Here is a 16,166-nt window from a genome sequence, read left to right as displayed (position 1 = left end):
TGGATTGGAAATCTTAGCAAAAACCTGAAAGCATTTCCACTTTTCTTTTCTTCTCTATGACCACTTCATCACAATAGATGTGGTTTTGTTTGATTTGGATGAATATTGTTCTAATAGAAAGGATTGGGAAAGATATGTATCATTAAATGGCTTTGGATGCATGGGAAAGCTGGGATAAAGCCTATTTCAACTCATTTTCAATAGATGGTTTGGACTATCTGGCCTCAATTTGTAGCCTAATATCTCAGGAAAAACCTGGAGAACCACCCCACAAAAAATGGCACCCAATGGACCAGTATTGCAGCCTGCAGAAATAATTTATATATTTTGGAAAAGGACCCCAGACACCCTATGACAGCTTTGGTATGATGGTATGAAGTGACATCATACCATCTGGTATGGTATAACAGGACATGGTATGGTATGGTGACATGGTATTGGTATGGTATGGTAACATGGTATTGGTATGAGTGGGGTATGGTATGGGTTTTCCATTCCATGGTACCATGGTATTGGTATGGAGCTCATATACCACCCCGGAATGGGTACCCCCAAGGTACCCTAAATCAAGGAATTGATGTACCTCATAGGTACCCAAAAATGGGTGACTGAAGTGGTCACACGATGTTAGACACAGTTGGACCCTCACAAAGGTGGACACTGTGGGAATTCGTCGACCAAACTGGCGAGTATTGTTTCTCCAAATTATTTTGCTTTACTAAGAAACAAATCCCCTACCATTCCCTCACCACCTTCATCACCCGAGCCCCAGTACAACTTGTACCCCTTCAAAGGATCGGACTCCCGTTCACTCTCCAAACCGAGTATGTTCGGCAAACAACCCTGCAACATCTCATCTCGATCTTCATCTTCATCAACTACGTCCATCACGCGTCGACTAAACATCGTCGATGGAAGCAAGCTGCCCCCAGGATTGAATAAGCCCATATCACAAACAATCGCCGTACTCACCGTAGCCACGAGTCCCGTAACTGCAGAAGGCTTGCTAACTACACCAAGGGAGATCACAATGGACACCTCATCCAGAGTGGAAGGAAAAAGGAAACTATGGCAGCCAAGCAACTCGAGTCCTCTCTCTTTCAATCCCCTCGACAGACCACCAGTATTTGTCGCTCCTCCTCCGAACTCCATTCAATTCCACTCCCCGCCTGAACAATTTCGACCAAATTCAGAAGCTGACACCACTTTCGAAATCAACGTTACCACTACACTTCAAGAAGCAGAGAGTACCCCTCGTCCCTCGCAATACATGTGTAGGGGCATGGAAAATGGGTATTCCCTTTCTCCCATGTATAGCCTATGGCTGGAATACTGCGACGAAGGAGAGAGTTCGAAATCGACTCAGTCCAGAGTCATGTTCTATGCCACCAAACCGTCCTTGGCGCGAGACGAAGTCATAGACAGAGGGCCAGGATCACCGACCCAACATTACATGGTAGATAAAACCCTGTTCGAGCAGATTGTTCGTACTGTAAACGAACTCCAAGTTTTTATCCAACATATGGCCGGTTTAATAGAGGAAAGAACTAAGTACTTTCAAGTAGACCCCGACAATACTCTATTGAAAGTCTTAGAAGGAGCGGAAACTACAAGTCAGCTACACGCAACATGGCTCTGTCTGACTAGTAAGTTAGGAGCAGCCCAAAGATTCATGCTGAAATATCAGCAAGAATACCAGAACACTTCCGTGCTGTCCTCACCAGTTTCGACGAACCCCGATATTCATAAGTATATTTCAGAATTATCAGACATAGACGATAAGTTATGGTACATTCACGGCACCATTCCTCGTCATGCAGACAAGCTTTCACTTGACGCTCGTCACCGATTAACAGAGACGAACGAGAAGTGGGAAAAGATCATTCCAGCCCCTCCTTGGCTAGCTGCTCCAGCACAGAAGACCTCTCCCCCTATTTCAAAATTTTCAGCTTGGACAAGCTATAAAGCAGCCTCTTCTTTCACGTTACCAGACGAACTCGAGCCCACAGCTCCAATTCAGAAGAAGCAAGCATTAACCACCTGGAAAAATCCTAAAGCAGTTCAATTTGCTCCTCAAGTCGAAGCTTTGGAGCCATCCCAGTCTTCAGCGTTAATGAGCAGCGGCACTCCATTCAAGTCTTCGAAAGGTTTATTTTCACAAGACGAAGGAAGTAACCCAGGCCCCTTTCCCTTGTCGGGACCCAATCAACATGTTTCTGTGAGCAACTTCCTTTACGGAACCGATGAAATTCCAGCGTTTTCACTGGACAGGGGTCAATTTTCTGGGTTTTCCTACCCCTCGCATACGAACGCTACGCCATTGAACCCAGCAACCTGACCAATAACTTCCACCCCTTGGAGCACAGTTTCAGGCACGATGTCCTTTCATTCCATGCTTTCACAGAAACAAACAGGAATGACCAATCCACAAGAAAGGGGTTTTCTCCAAGCAAGAACTCAGGTTTCCACTTCTCAAGTAGCTACTGAGAATACAAGTAACAGTTGACAACCGGGCAACACTGCTAGAAATCAGAATACAGCTCCATACGCGGATAAACATGACTCTAATCGAGAAAACAATGGTTATCCAAACGGAGGAGATGCAGACCCACCAGATGATGATCCTCCCAGCAATCCAGGAGGACATGATCCACCGAGGAATAATGATCACAGAATTACCCATCACGGTTATGGAAGCAGAGGTGGCAGAGGAGGAGGTCCACCTGGTCCTCCTTCGTCTTCTTCGAGCTCCTCTAGGACTAGAAGTTGTGATTCCAATTGACCTGAATGGGACAAAAATCGTCCTCCCGCCCTGTATGGGAATTACATCCCTACCGTAAAGACAGACATCAAATTGGAACAATTGCCAACGTGGGATGGGAACCACGACACTGCAATCAATTACTTCTGGAAAATTCAACAACTGGCAGCGATGAAGGGATACTTACCTCAAGTGCTGGGTTACTGGCTATGGATGAATTTGAAAGAAGACTCTACAGTCCGCATGTGGTTTGCTATGTGCTCGCAAGAACAACAAGAGTATATGAGATCACATTACATTGCCTACATGAGAGGGATTAAGGAAGGTTATTTGGGACGTACTTGGCAGATGAAAATGAATGCTACATATGAAAACCAATCTTTCCAACAAGTGGGTCATGAACGCGAAGATCCCAGGAAATTCATAATTAGGCGTATTATGTACACTCGCATGCTGGTCAATGGAGATATGGGAGGCCCCTTGGAGGTCTTCCTTGTTATGCAGCGAGCGCCAGTATCATGGGGCTCAGTTATCAACATCGATAGCATTCGTTTGTCCAGTATGCTTTTCTCTAAAGTAACAGAGCACTTCCAAGCTTTAGTCCATGGTTCTAAAATGGAGAGTTCTCAAATCGTAACAGCGGACAACCTCGCGTATATGTTAAGGTGCTTGGGCATTTTGGGATCTGGGGATCACTCCACAAATTCTCCCGCTAGATTTGTCAAGAGAGCCAACGTCACGGAACAACTGCTAATACTACAGATCCTCCCAACACTTCGTCTTCTGTTCCATCTCTAATTGACGAAGGGATTCTGAAAGAAGTTTACCAAGTTCTCCTGAAACGGCAGAGACCTCCGCCGCCCAGGGGCTATCCTTTTAAACAGAACGATCATGTCAACACCAAAATGGGGAGGCTTCCCCCCTCTCCGTGTAAAGTTTGTGGCATTCCTAACCATTGGGACAAGGAATGCCCAGATTGGAACGTCTACTTAGAAACTAGAAACCGGTCAGCTCACTTTACAGTGGGACAATCAGACGACGAACCAGAATTAGAGGAGAAGTATTGCACAGCCTATGCCGTCTTACTCAATAACAGAGTCGCAGAACAATTAATCGAAATGGACGAACCAAGCCCTTTCTCCAATGACCAGGATTTTCGTGAGGCGGTCATGATGTCACTGGTTCGACAATCGAGCCAATACTCTCATGGACATAAGTCCTACAAGTGGAAGGAAGTTTCCATGGAAGAGGTACCGGACAAGGATGAGGAAAAGATGAGGAGTATGCTGACACTCAAAGAAGACACTCACGTTTTGGAAGATGTGATGGATGACATCGTCTCCACGTCTAACAACATCCAGCATACATTACAGCCGCATGTTACTGAAATAGAGGATGAAGATGACATCTGTGCCTGTTCCAAACCTACAGTGATGGATCCTCGTTATATCCTGGAAGGAATCGACAAGTCAAAAGGGGGTGAACCACCACCCACATTACTTGAGCCAAACACAAATGAACGTAATGCGTTTAATGCTCATGGGAACAGTGGAGAAAGCCGGATTCCAGAGAAACCACCTGACACCTGCAAGGACTTCACACTTCCCCTCCGCGACATACCAGGCCCACCCACTCCTCTTAAATGAGTATGCATGTCCAAGGCCAGAATTACAAAGCTGGGGGCCTCAGCAATCGGCGTGTCTGTATTGGCCACTAAAGGACAGTTAGCGTCGACAAGTAACCCGGAGATCAACCTTCACCTGGACTCTTGTGCTGACATAACTTTGATCTCTGAAGAGCTATACCTATCATTATGAAACCGTCCACCTCTTCAACAAGGTTATCAAATGCAAATCTTTCAACTAACAGAGACAGGTACTCACATCAAAGGATTTGTTCGTATCCCAGTATTCATGGAAGCTACAGATGGAACGATCCTGGAAACAGAAGTGGAAGCATATGTCATCCCCGACATGACAGTTCCAATCTTGCTGGGGGAAGACTTTCACCTCACATATGAGATACATGTCTCTAGATCAGTCACGGAAGGATCACACCTTCACTTCAAAGACACTCCTTACTCGGTTTTAGTGTCAGGCGTCAATAGAATGAATGATTTCAAACATCTACGGAAAAGCACTCACCACATCTCTTCCTTCATGAAGGCGAAAACACATAAACATGCCAAGACGAAACGTCAACGTAAAAAACGACAAGCAAGGGAGGATGCTTACCTTGTCAAAGCAGTGCGGGACTACTGCATACGACCACACGAATCCTGTCCGGTGGAAGTGATAGGAGCTCTTTACACTCCCCCACCTATTCCTACTGGACTCCTACTGGAATCCCGGACTCCTACTGGATTCTACTAGGACTCCAGCCAATTTCATATTGCCTGAACACCATACAAATTTTGCATCTCAGTCCTACTGGAATCCTAGTAGACTCCTACTGGAATGATCCCAAATCACAAGGAATTAAGGATTCCTAAGGAATGGGTATAGTGGAGTCCAGTACAAGGAGTCCAGTAGGAGTCCACTAGGAATTTCCGAGTACAAGGAGTCCAGTAAGTCCAGTAGTTTGTCACTATTATTCTTATTATATAATATTAAAAAAAGCGCAACTTGCATGGATTGAACACTTGACCTCATGGACAAGGCAACATTTTATAGAATGAGCACTTTACCACTTGCACCACATAGGCTTTTATATTAGCCTTTACTTTACGCTCTACATACCACCCGTGGGGTTACCTTCCCAGAAAGGATGCCGGCAACTTCCGCGAGTGGGAATTTGCCCAAACCCTCAACCCAGATCCTTCCACGTCACCACCACCCATCGACGACGCCTCGACTGCATCCACAAACATCGACAACCATCGACACCCATCGACAATACACCATGCCATCGAAAACACGATCCGCCAAGCCACGCAACCGCAGCGGGCTTCAACGCAAGTCCCCACCAACCGAGAAACGCAAGCGCGCCGAATCAGGCGCAGACAAATCGAACAAGAAACAGAAAGCGGCCCCAAAGGAGACCCCAGACGACGACGACGACGCTTCGCAAGTGACGGGGAAGGGAAAGGGAACAGCAAAGGGTAGGAAAAAGGGCACGAAACGTGCGAGGTACGTTGCCCCACTCATCACACCCTCGCCCACTGACGAACTGCTCATTTTTAGGAAAACGGCTGCCAATCGTGCACAAGAAGATGCTGCCGCCGATGCAGCAGGAGCCCCAAGCCAACTTACAAGTTGAGTCACCCCTGCCTACCTGTTTCCTCTTCAGTAACACCCCACTACAGGACCGAGCGCCTGCTCAAGGAGAGCGGCGTGCCGATTGCGCCCCCCATGTGCATTCGGTCGACCACTGCCACCCACCTTCCACCTCCACCCGACCTCGTCACTGGCCGTCAACGCCGTTCGGACGCCACCAAGATCCAGAGCAACAACAAACAAACCAGCCCCGACACCAGCGACGATGGATCACACAGCGACAACACCGACAACACCGAAAATGAAGACGATGAAGACGAAGACACAGACGACGACGCAGACGAAGACGAACACCTGAGCAACAAAACCAAGAAAGCCGCCAATGACGACAGCGGTTCGGACGACGAGAACGCCTGCAACAAGAACACGGGGGACACGTCAGGCAACAACAAGGACAAAGGCGACAGCAACGGAAACCACGAAAACAACACGAAGGCTGTCAACGAGCCCCACCACGCTACCAACGCCAACGCCAACGCCATCGCCCTCAACGCCCTCACCCTCAATGCCCTCGTAACGGACACCCGCGACATGAGCAGCCCCACCACGAATGCCCCCACCACGAATGCCCCCACCATGAACAACCCCGTCAGGAATTCCCCCGCCATGAACATCCCCTTGACGGACACCCCCGCTACCACCACCCTCGCTACCACTACCCTTACAACGGATGCCCCTGCAACAGACACCCCTGTCATGAATGCCACCACCCCCAGCGTGCCCAACACCAGTGTGCCCAACACCAACGTGCCCGCGGCTGTAGTGCCCAGCACCCTATTGCGTGATGTAGCGCCCACCCGTACTATAGGTAAGTATTATTATATTACATATGTATGTACTATAGCCTGTTCTTTATCATTTAGACTTGAATGCACCTTATGGTGATGAAGGTAGGTAGAACTTGTATCTCGTAAATTTTTTTTACGAAGTTTTTGTCTTTGTGGCAGATGTTAGGATGAACAGCCCACCCCATAGTCCCCCTCGGGATCAGAATAACTTGCAAGGTGCATCATGCACCACTGGTAAATCTTTCCAGACTTTTTGCTATATTTACTAAGTGGATATCTTTGTGTGCAGGTGGACTTATTTGAGGGAGAGCCTATGGCAATGTATTCAACTTTTCTGATGCAGCGCATATGGATCGACCGCCCCTTGTTGGTGGTCAAGTTCTTTTATATAATTCACAGGAAGACCCTGCCAATTTATCTCTCCCCTCAATGAAAGCGTCTATGGGTTTCAGCCATGATGTTACAGCAACCATTCAGCCTGTCCTGGAAAATCTTATCAAACGTTGTCCTGAGGTTGCAGGTGAGTGTTAAAGCTTAATAGTTATTTTTTATTGATATATTTCTAGATCCCAACATGACTATTTTAACCTGGGATGATGTTGATGGGATTTGGAATATTAAGGGGCCTTATGCATTTGCCCTTGAACAGAATGAGGATGTGAAATGGGTCTACAATAAGGAAAAAGGAAAATATGTTTTGTCTATTCTGGTTGTATGTAGCTTCATTCAGTCACATGAGTTCTCTACTAACATATTTTCTAGAGCTCCTTTGGTCTGGAAGCCACCTCTGGCTCTCGTTCTGTCTCTCGTTCTGTTTCTCATTCTACATCTGCGTCTATTTCACGATCTGTCTCTGTAGCTTTGTCTGGTGCTGGGTCTGGGTCTGCTCCTAGCTTGGCTCCTCAGTCTTTTGGATTTTCCAAAAGATCTAAGAGTCTGGCAGCCACGTATAAGCTTGAGCTTGCTACTATACTTAAGATCTCATCTCACTTGATGAACCAAGAGGGGAAGGTACCCCTCACTCTGGCATATGAGAGATATAAAGCCTGCAATAAAGCTATGCAGGACTATAATAGAATGAAGGGTGCTAAAACTTGGCCTAGCACATGTCCTGAGCCAACTGCCACAGATATTATTGAGATTTTCATCTCTAAGTCTATGTGGCATCAGTATTATGTTGGACTTTTTCCCCATGTCTCTAAGTATCTTGACATGGTTGAGTGGCTGGAGGATGGAGATGATAGGCCTTCTAGTGTGGATGTCTGGGGTTTCCAGAAAACATCCTATACCTTTTCAGATCTTAAAAAATGGCTTAATGAGCAGAATTCTCCTCAGGGTGCTGATTTGGGGGGGCAGGTGGACAAGAAGGAGAAAGGAAAGGAGAAAAAGAAGGAAAGGGGAAGAAGGGGAAAAAACAGAGTTCTTCAGAGGAGAGTTCTTCAGAGAGTACAAAGAAGAAAGCTAGTAAAGGGAAAAGGGCGCAAGGTGGGGATTCTGGAGATGAGGATAGTGATGCTGGAAAGAATCTCAAGGGAAAGCAGAAGGCGAAAGGAGGAAATAAGAAGAAGGATAGGAAGTAAGTAGTTTTAGCCAAACCTGACATCTTTTTGAATCTAGACAATCTCTGTAGTTTCGGATATATGCTTAGCTTTTTTTGTTTGCTCTGTGGTTTACTGGGTTATATAACCCCAATTCTTGGAATCTTAGCCATGTTTAGCATGCTCCCAGCAGTCAATGCCCACCAGACTCATTCTCCATTCCCTGATATCCCCTTTTCGGTCTTCAGTGAATTTGTTACATCCAACTTTAGCTCCAAAGTCTCACTATCAACTGTGCTATTACTACTGTTCACCATGACTAACAACACAACCCTTCTGAGCTTACATGCAAGACAACAAATTTCTAAGTATCCAGGAGAGCGAAGAACTCATACCACTGGCTGGATCACAGGATTGATCAGGGCTCTAACTGAACACCTGGGTGATAAAAAAGACCGATTGTTCAAAAAGTCTGAAGTCAAAGGGGGAATGACTGAAGATCAGATGTTTGTGGCATTGGGAAATAAACTTGACCTTTTTGCAAAAATGTTGGAGTTACATCCCATTGACAAGGATGGAAGATTCAAAGGAAAACTGAACCCTATATCCCATGATGAGCTCAAGCCTGTTCTTCTGATATGCCCTGATGCAGTTGAATGTGAAACAATGTCATGTGATCCAAGGTCACTACTCCAGGCAGCTCGACCACGAGATATTCCTGAAGTTACACTAATAAAGGGTACTGAGATTTATAAGAAAAGTTATGTCCTTACTGGACTTTGCCCAAAATGTCAGACCCAATATTCTGCTGATCGTGAGCGAGTAGTTGGACAGACTGGCTCATTTGATTGAGTATACTTGAACTCTGCTGTATACTTGAAAGTGGGCCAGAATGTTTGGGTTGATCGTGTCTTTTCATCAGCTGTTTTAAATGCAATGTATAACTTTCATGCATCTGCAAATGCCTACACTGACTTTTGGAATAACACTTTTGGAGAATTGTGTAAGGGGAAGCCAATAAGGATCTCACGTCGTCAAGTCTGGCAGGCATTTGTTCAGGAGTCTATAAGGACAATAGCAGGTGTATCAGGTTGCACCTTAACTATTAAAGATGGGCTGTCTATTGATGAGGTGACTCGTGAGGCATTCAGTAAACTTGGAGCAAATGGAATGATACGTCCTGCTTTTCAACACTCCTGTTCTGAGTGTACCCAAAAATAAATAAAAAAAGCTGATTTTATTACTGGTGATGATCCTGCTGCACTAGTTGGTAGAGATGAAAACAGAGTTGTACCTTCTCTACTTGGAGAAGGGGCGGAGGAAGCTGCACAAGATGCTGCAAGAGCAAGAGAGCTTGCATCTCATGTACAGGAGGACTCAGATGATGAGCCTATGAATGTTGATCATGCACCTGTTAGGATGGTGGTTGTGGATGGGATTGTAATGGGACCAACTCATTGTGCATATGGTGATTGCACATCAGCAGTTGGCAATGCTCGAGGGGGTGTATTTTGTCCTGTGCATGAAGCTGAACATGGAACAAAGTGTCATATCAAAGGTTGTACCAATACAAAGAAGGTTGGAACATTGGCATGCACAAATCCAGGTCATCAGGAGCAATGGTTAAAAAATGCCTATAACCGAAGTGCACATACCTTATCTGGTGTTAGACGGATTTTAAGAAGGGCTGGAGAGAGAATGCCTTGGCAACCCAATAGAGAGCCAAATACCCAACGCCATGATGAGGCTACACCTGATATTGAAAGATCCCATTACTTTAGTCCTTCACGGTTTTATTGTATTGAGACAATTACTGCACCTTGTGGTGTTGTTATTGCTTGGGCTAAATTTCCCAAGTCTGAATCCCCCACAAATATTCTTAACTTTCTGGAATCAGTTTACCCTACAGCTGAATCACGTCCAGATTACATCTGAATTGATAAGGCTTGTCTTTTATTACGAACAGCAATTAGCAATGGAAGCTGGGACAGAATTTGGAAACATACAACTCGGTTCATTGTTGATAGTTACCACTATATTAATCACCGTGTTGGTGATTATATTTGTCGAAAATGGTGTAATCCTGCACCATTGAATGGATCAGCTCCAAATCTTGTTGTTGTTGAAAAAGACAAACATGGTCGATCATACTACAAGCGAGCATTCAACACACAGGTAAGTTTGGGTTAATGTGTGATGAAATACAAAAATTAATGAATTTTAAAATAGGCCTGTGAACAGTTAAATGCCTGGCTAGGTGGATTTGAGTCTATCCTGAAGAGGATGACACAAGGCAATTTTGACTGGTTTTTGCATTCTATGTTGTTTTACCACAGCCAATATGTGATGGAAAAGCAGATGAAGAGACCATATATGGAAGAGGAGAAAGATGTTGACTCAGATTTTGAAGATGACACCTAAGGTAAGATAGTCACATGACCTTAATTATCAGTCACATGATCTCAACTTAGCTCTGGGCATCTGTAATAGTAAATTGTATAGTAGGAGTCCAGTAGGAGTCCAGTATGAATCCAGTATCTAGGCAATGTATTCACTTTCTGGTATTTTGTTAAAGTCCAGTTGGAGTCCAGTTGGAGTCCAGTAGGAGTCCAATAGGTGGAAATTGCCTTTTTTGGAAGAATTGTTGAAATCCAGTAGGAATCCTACTGGAGTCCTGGAGTCCAGTAGGAATCTTACTGGAGTCCTGGAGTCCAGTAGGAATAGGTGGGGGAGTGATAAGTACTGCTTTTGTCCCACATTCCGTAGTAGCCATTCCGCCAACCCCAACTCTGCTTCATCTGCGAAAGGTCCCCATATTGGCTCACTGTCTCTCTCCTGCTGTTGGCGTATGGATTCAAACAACGGAGTGCCTGTTCCCCAGGTAGCCCCTGCCTTTTGGTTCTCAGGATAGAGCTCGACATAGTAGAATTCTTGACTGGATTGAGGTATTGCATCCTCGTCAGGAACCTCCTTGATTGTGGTACGTTGTGACGATTGCGGTGGAGGATCTTCATCTGACTGTGTCTGTGCAGCCGTAGACATGAAGTTATCAGCGGCATTGTCGAGGTCCTGGTCCAGTTGGATGGGGGACTGTTCCTCCACTAGTTGAACAGGTTCTCCCGGCCCTCCATCAATAGCATGACCATCTTGGTGATTCTCCGGTGTTTGAGCAGACCCATCCGGCTGACCAGCTACTTCAGTCCAGATGTTTGCGACATAAGATCCAAAGTCGGCTTGACGCGCTTGATTGCAGGCAGGCATATTGTGGATGTGGATGTGTAAACCTGGAACAGTCGCAAAGGGCCCTTTTCCACAGAATCCGCAGATGGTGGATACAGTAACAGTTGGGTCAGGCGAAGCGTGCTGCTCAGCTATCGCCTTCCTTAGTCGGGTTCGGCGAGTACGAGGGACAGTCAACATGTCAAGAGAGGTATGTGTACTTGTTCAACCGTCAATCACATTAATTTTTTTTTTACCTATCCGATCATAGTTGTCTCAGTGTTCCGCTCTCTGCCGTTTTATACGATGGCCGCTGTCACGTTACCGACGCGAATCGCGCCATCGCCTTTGTTGATTTTTTAGAAATTGGACACCGCCACCTGATTTTCCTATTTGACCGCCATGACCGCTGGATGAAACCAGCGTGCACTATTGCCTCAGTCCTCTTGTGTCTTTTCATCAGCTTACAACTCTGTTTAGAATGGCCCCTCGCACACGTACTACAGCTCTCAAACCAGCTTCAGCACCTCCTGTTGAAGCTCAGCCGACTTCTTCCGGTCGCCCACGCACATTGTCCGCCAAGCAGCAACAGCTCGGTAAGTACATCAAACCTAATAAATATGTTTCTCGTACTCATGAAGACTCTCAGAAGTTGACAAGACACAGAAGCAAGCAGCGTCGAAGGACAAAGCTTACGTCCAGGCCCTACATTGTCATCAAGCCCAGGAAGCAATCATGGGCTATCAATCTATACCTGTCCAAAGTCCTGTTGAGGCCGATGTCGAGTCTGAGGATGAAGACGACCAGCCTGTTGTTCACACTGGTCAAGGAGTAAGTTGCATGTTCTATGTCAAGAGCCTGTGCTAACGTGATGAAAGTTTACATCTTTTACACTTCAACCAGTCATCAAGACCACCGTACGTGATAGTCGAACTCTAACCCATCGAGTCGCACCAGACAAGGAAAACGTACCTGTAACGACTTTTGTACATATCTCATTGTGCCTATTTACCCCCCATCTGACCAATCTACCCAGGAAACAAGAGGGCCGTCCAAGAATCTTGTTCGACGTGTCACTGGACAGCCTCCTCAATCTTCGCCATCCATGATGGATGAACACACTCCTGGTCCATACAGCCCCAAAAGCATGTCACTTTATGGGCGGCCTGATGGTACCTACTATACGAAAGAAAAGAGGTATCCGGAAGCAGAGAGTAAGGCTCTCCTTACCTTACATGCTGTTATCATGACGTTTGTGTTTTTCAGATAGTGATGATGAGTTTGGAACCAAATCGACGCTCTACTCACAACCAGTGGTCTACAAGTACCCTGATGCACACCCTGAGCTCGAAGCTTTCCCTCGCGCAGAGTCTGCTCATGTTTCAAAGCAGGCCGAGCAGGTTTGTCACTTCTAACTCATCACCATAATCTTACTAACCTCTTTGTCTTCTCATAAGGACCATCAAGCTGCCCTCACCCCATCTGTTCGTGCTTCGAAGCAACCTGTACGTCTTCCATGTTTGCTTGGTCAGCGAACTTTTAAGCTGTTTACTTACCAACCTCCCAACTCTAGAAGACAACAGCACCCCCCATCGCTCCAACCATAAACTCTCGCATCCGAAAGGATCATCCAGCCACCCCAGCGCCTTCGACCACAGTGGTCACCAAATGACCCAAGACCGAGTCATCAGGCTCGCGAAGACGCGCCCGAGTTGCAGACTTTGACGAACTCAGCAAATCCCTTCTCGAGGAGACTATCTCGATATACCGCGCTCAGATCGGTGGTGTCCAACCCTATCCGGACCGCCTTGAGGATCGCGATACGGCCACAGGAGCTTGGGTGGAATCGTGTAATGCACGAGGTGTTCGCGTCGAGTTTGATGAAGACATGCTAAAGCTGGTAAGCGTCATCATCAACCGTTTTCCGTCATCTAATCACTCAACAGATCACTGCTCGTGCATCTCAAGTCCGTGGCCAGCTCAAGACCATCGCGCGGCCTTTGGTTGAGGCTGCATATGGAATCAATCCAAGTGCTCCCAAGCGCGAGATCAGAAATCTAGTCGAAGACCTGCTGGACTGAAACACCTTTATGTACAAGGTTTGTCATAATCCCTCTGTCTATTCTCAGTTCTCAGACACCCTCTAGGACACAAAGGCTCGCAAAGGCCTCTACCGTCACCCCGTGTTCCAAGCCATCATCAACAAAATGTGGTTCCGAAACAAGACCGACGACAGAGTCATTCATCCGGAGTTCTCTGAAGATGACACGCTCTCGAAAATAACGATGGCTCTTGTCATCACTGTTGTACGTCGGTCATACTTTCATGTGAATTGTTTGTTCTAACTCATCACCAGGCTGAGAGCTGCATTGATGAATGGCAAACCGGCGAGCACGTCGATGTTCAATTCACCGCAACAGCATACAAGCACAAGTTCAATGCACATCTCAAACAAATCATCGAGTTTGAAAAGAAGACGCAGGAGTCCAAGATCATCCCTCGCCTCCTCAAACATATTCTCAAGCTTGCAAAGTAAGTCTTTTGTATTCTCGTGAATCTCCTCTCTGCTTATACAAATATATAGGCTCGTGACCATCCGTTTCTTCAAACTCCGCAAGCTCCATTCAAGAAACGGCTGGGACAAACGAACACCCTTTGGCAGGGTCACGCTTTTGTGACGCGGGACTTAGTGAAATTTCACGGTTCACACTTGGTACTGTACAACCACAACGACATGCGCGACTCGACCACTACCCCTTCCCCCGAGTCTTCATCAAAACCGAGGGGTTCTTTCTCAAACCTTCCATCCTCTCGATCTCGTTTAGAGCCTCCCTCTGGCTCTCTTGCAACACTCTCATCCACCACCGCTTTTGCCGACGTCTTCAGCCGGCGTCGCCGCTGAATTTTTGAGGGGTGGACTCAGATTAGTGGGGGGTTTGAGGTTTTCAGGCCCTGGCCACAGGTTAGTTGAGGTCTTTACCTTCCCCGGGTTATTCCGTATGGAATCCATGTGGAATCCATGGAATCCATGGATAATTCCATATGGAATCCATGGAATCCATGTTGGCTGAGGACCCAGCCATTTCCTTATTCCATAGACCTCATGGATTCCATAGACCTCATGGATTCCATATGGAATGACCATGGAATGGTCATGGAATGATTAATTCCATATGGACTCCAACACCACTCCATATGGATTCCATTGGATTCCACATGGAATGCAGGCATATCCACCTTGGATTCCATGGAGCAGTCCACATGGATTCCATGGAGCAGTCCACATGGATTCCATGGATGACCATTATACCATTAGAATACAGTATTTATAGTGTCCTTACTATATTTAAGTAAAAATAGAAATTTTACATCTACAGGAATTGAACTCTCAACCTCGTCAATATTAACAGTGCTCAAACCAACTGAGCCACGAAGGCATTATTATATGGTAAAGTAAAGGTATATATATACCACCTTTTGTCACGTGGCGTCTCAAACGTGACACGACGCATTGCCAATGCCACGTCGTTTCTTCCTTCCACCATCACCATCACCATCCACCCCACCATTTCAAGCCACGACGACCGCCCGCGACATCGACGTCGACCACGACCACGACGACGACCTCACTGACGACGACGACCACGCTGACGGTGCACGACGACACGCAACGTCGTCAACAACGACCCCGCCATTGCAAGAGCCACACGACGTGGCAACGCCACGTCACACGGATGGGAGGCGACGACGACGACGCGGAACGTCAATGGACGTTCCGCCTCGACTGCAGCCCAGGTAAGTGGACTGGGTAACCCCTCCCAGTCCACCTTTTGACAACAAACCAGGTGCCACGTCACGGTCAGCGACGTGGCAACGAAACGACGGACGGACACGACAACCGACGAGCCCGCCCACCCACAAACGATGCACACCACCCCACACGACCCCCACTGCCCACGAGCGCCCACGAAAAGAAACGAGCGCCCAGACACGACACCGAACGCCCACGACACGACAACCAAACGAGCCGCAACCGCACGCAAACGAAAACGGACGCCCAGCAGACGAAGACGACGACACGACCCCACTGCCCGCCCACGACAACGACTGCCCACGAGCGCCCACGACACGACAATGAGCACCCACGCACGACAACGAACACCCACGAGCGCAACGCAAACGCAAACGCGAAGACGAACGAAACGGCAACCCACCCCCACGGACGCCAATACAGCCCACCACCCACGACCGACGACGACGCACGCCCACGGACGAAGACGCGCGCCCACGCACGGAGGATTCCGCTTGCGTCAACGGAAATGGGCAACGACGAGCCCAGGTGAGCTCCCCCTCCCTCCATCATTCCTCACCACCACCCTTCCATCATCCCCCCTCCCTCCCTCTGTTGCTCCCCCTCCCTCCATTGCCCCCCCTCCCATTGCTCCCCCTTCCATCCATTCCCACCTCACCCTTCACCACTCCCTCTCTCCTCCATCACTCCTTCCCCCTCCCTCCCCCCTCACTCTCTACTACATTATCCCCCCTCCATCACTTCCCCCTTACTTCCCCCCTCCCTTAAATATTT

At 47.3% G+C, this 16,166-nt stretch overlaps 6 protein-coding genes across 6 annotated transcripts; 5 read left to right on the top strand and 1 right to left on the bottom strand.

Annotated features, from left to right (window-relative positions):
- Nucleotides 1-466: 466 nt before the first annotated feature.
- LACBIDRAFT_330428 (uncharacterized protein) lies at nucleotides 467-4,407 on the top strand (the record flags this gene model as incomplete). Its single annotated transcript, XM_001884752.1, has 6 exons — nucleotides 467-556; nucleotides 638-1,646; nucleotides 1,776-2,218; nucleotides 2,541-2,814; nucleotides 2,847-3,320; nucleotides 3,524-4,407. 6 exons carry the CDS (start codon nucleotides 467-469, stop codon nucleotides 4,405-4,407), a joined length of 3,174 nt encoding a protein of 1,057 aa, XP_001884787.1.
- A 1,120-nt stretch (nucleotides 4,408-5,527) lies between these two features.
- On the top strand, nucleotides 5,528-9,267 carry LACBIDRAFT_330427 (uncharacterized protein; the record flags this gene model as incomplete). Its single annotated transcript, XM_001884751.1, has 10 exons — nucleotides 5,528-5,889; nucleotides 5,944-6,014; nucleotides 6,050-6,844; nucleotides 6,900-6,926; nucleotides 7,168-7,344; nucleotides 7,391-7,536; nucleotides 7,587-8,160; nucleotides 8,181-8,400; nucleotides 8,542-9,176; nucleotides 9,254-9,267. 10 exons carry the CDS (start codon nucleotides 5,528-5,530, stop codon nucleotides 9,265-9,267), a joined length of 3,021 nt encoding a protein of 1,006 aa, XP_001884786.1.
- An 833-nt stretch (nucleotides 9,268-10,100) lies between these two features.
- On the top strand, nucleotides 10,101-10,783 carry LACBIDRAFT_304273 (uncharacterized protein; the record flags this gene model as incomplete). The annotated part of the gene is made up of 3 exons (XM_001884750.1): nucleotides 10,101-10,218; nucleotides 10,329-10,537; nucleotides 10,592-10,783. The coding sequence occupies 3 exons, from the start codon at nucleotides 10,101-10,103 to the stop codon at nucleotides 10,781-10,783; spliced, it is 519 nt and encodes a 172-aa protein (XP_001884785.1).
- Nucleotides 10,784-10,900: 117 nt separating this feature from the next.
- Nucleotides 10,901-11,782, bottom strand: LACBIDRAFT_330426 (uncharacterized protein; the record flags this gene model as incomplete). The annotated part of the gene is made up of 1 exon (XM_001884662.1): nucleotides 10,901-11,782. The coding sequence occupies one exon, from the start codon at nucleotides 11,780-11,782 to the stop codon at nucleotides 10,901-10,903; it is 882 nt and encodes a 293-aa protein (XP_001884697.1).
- A 280-nt stretch (nucleotides 11,783-12,062) lies between these two features.
- On the top strand, nucleotides 12,063-14,483 carry LACBIDRAFT_330425 (uncharacterized protein; the record flags this gene model as incomplete). The annotated part of the gene is made up of 12 exons (XM_001884749.1): nucleotides 12,063-12,177; nucleotides 12,231-12,412; nucleotides 12,460-12,498; nucleotides 12,618-12,795; nucleotides 12,848-12,981; nucleotides 13,039-13,086; nucleotides 13,260-13,481; nucleotides 13,528-13,641; nucleotides 13,729-13,887; nucleotides 13,938-14,113; nucleotides 14,166-14,169; nucleotides 14,244-14,483. 12 exons carry the CDS (start codon nucleotides 12,063-12,065, stop codon nucleotides 14,481-14,483), a joined length of 1,611 nt encoding a protein of 536 aa, XP_001884784.1.
- A 615-nt stretch (nucleotides 14,484-15,098) lies between these two features.
- LACBIDRAFT_330424 (uncharacterized protein) lies at nucleotides 15,099-15,719 on the top strand (the record flags this gene model as incomplete). The annotated part of the gene is made up of 3 exons (XM_001884748.1): nucleotides 15,099-15,376; nucleotides 15,427-15,439; nucleotides 15,570-15,719. 3 exons carry the CDS (start codon nucleotides 15,099-15,101, stop codon nucleotides 15,717-15,719), a joined length of 441 nt encoding a protein of 146 aa, XP_001884783.1.
- Between the last annotated feature and the right edge of the window lie 447 nt (nucleotides 15,720-16,166).

The sequence above is a fragment of the Laccaria bicolor genome, genomic scaffold (genome assembly GCF_000143565.1).
Source record: "Laccaria bicolor S238N-H82 LACBIscaffold_27 genomic scaffold, whole genome shotgun sequence".
NCBI classification, from domain to species: Eukaryota; Fungi; Basidiomycota; class Agaricomycetes; order Agaricales; family Hydnangiaceae; genus Laccaria; species Laccaria bicolor.
This window is presented reverse-complemented; position numbering and strand designations above follow the sequence as displayed.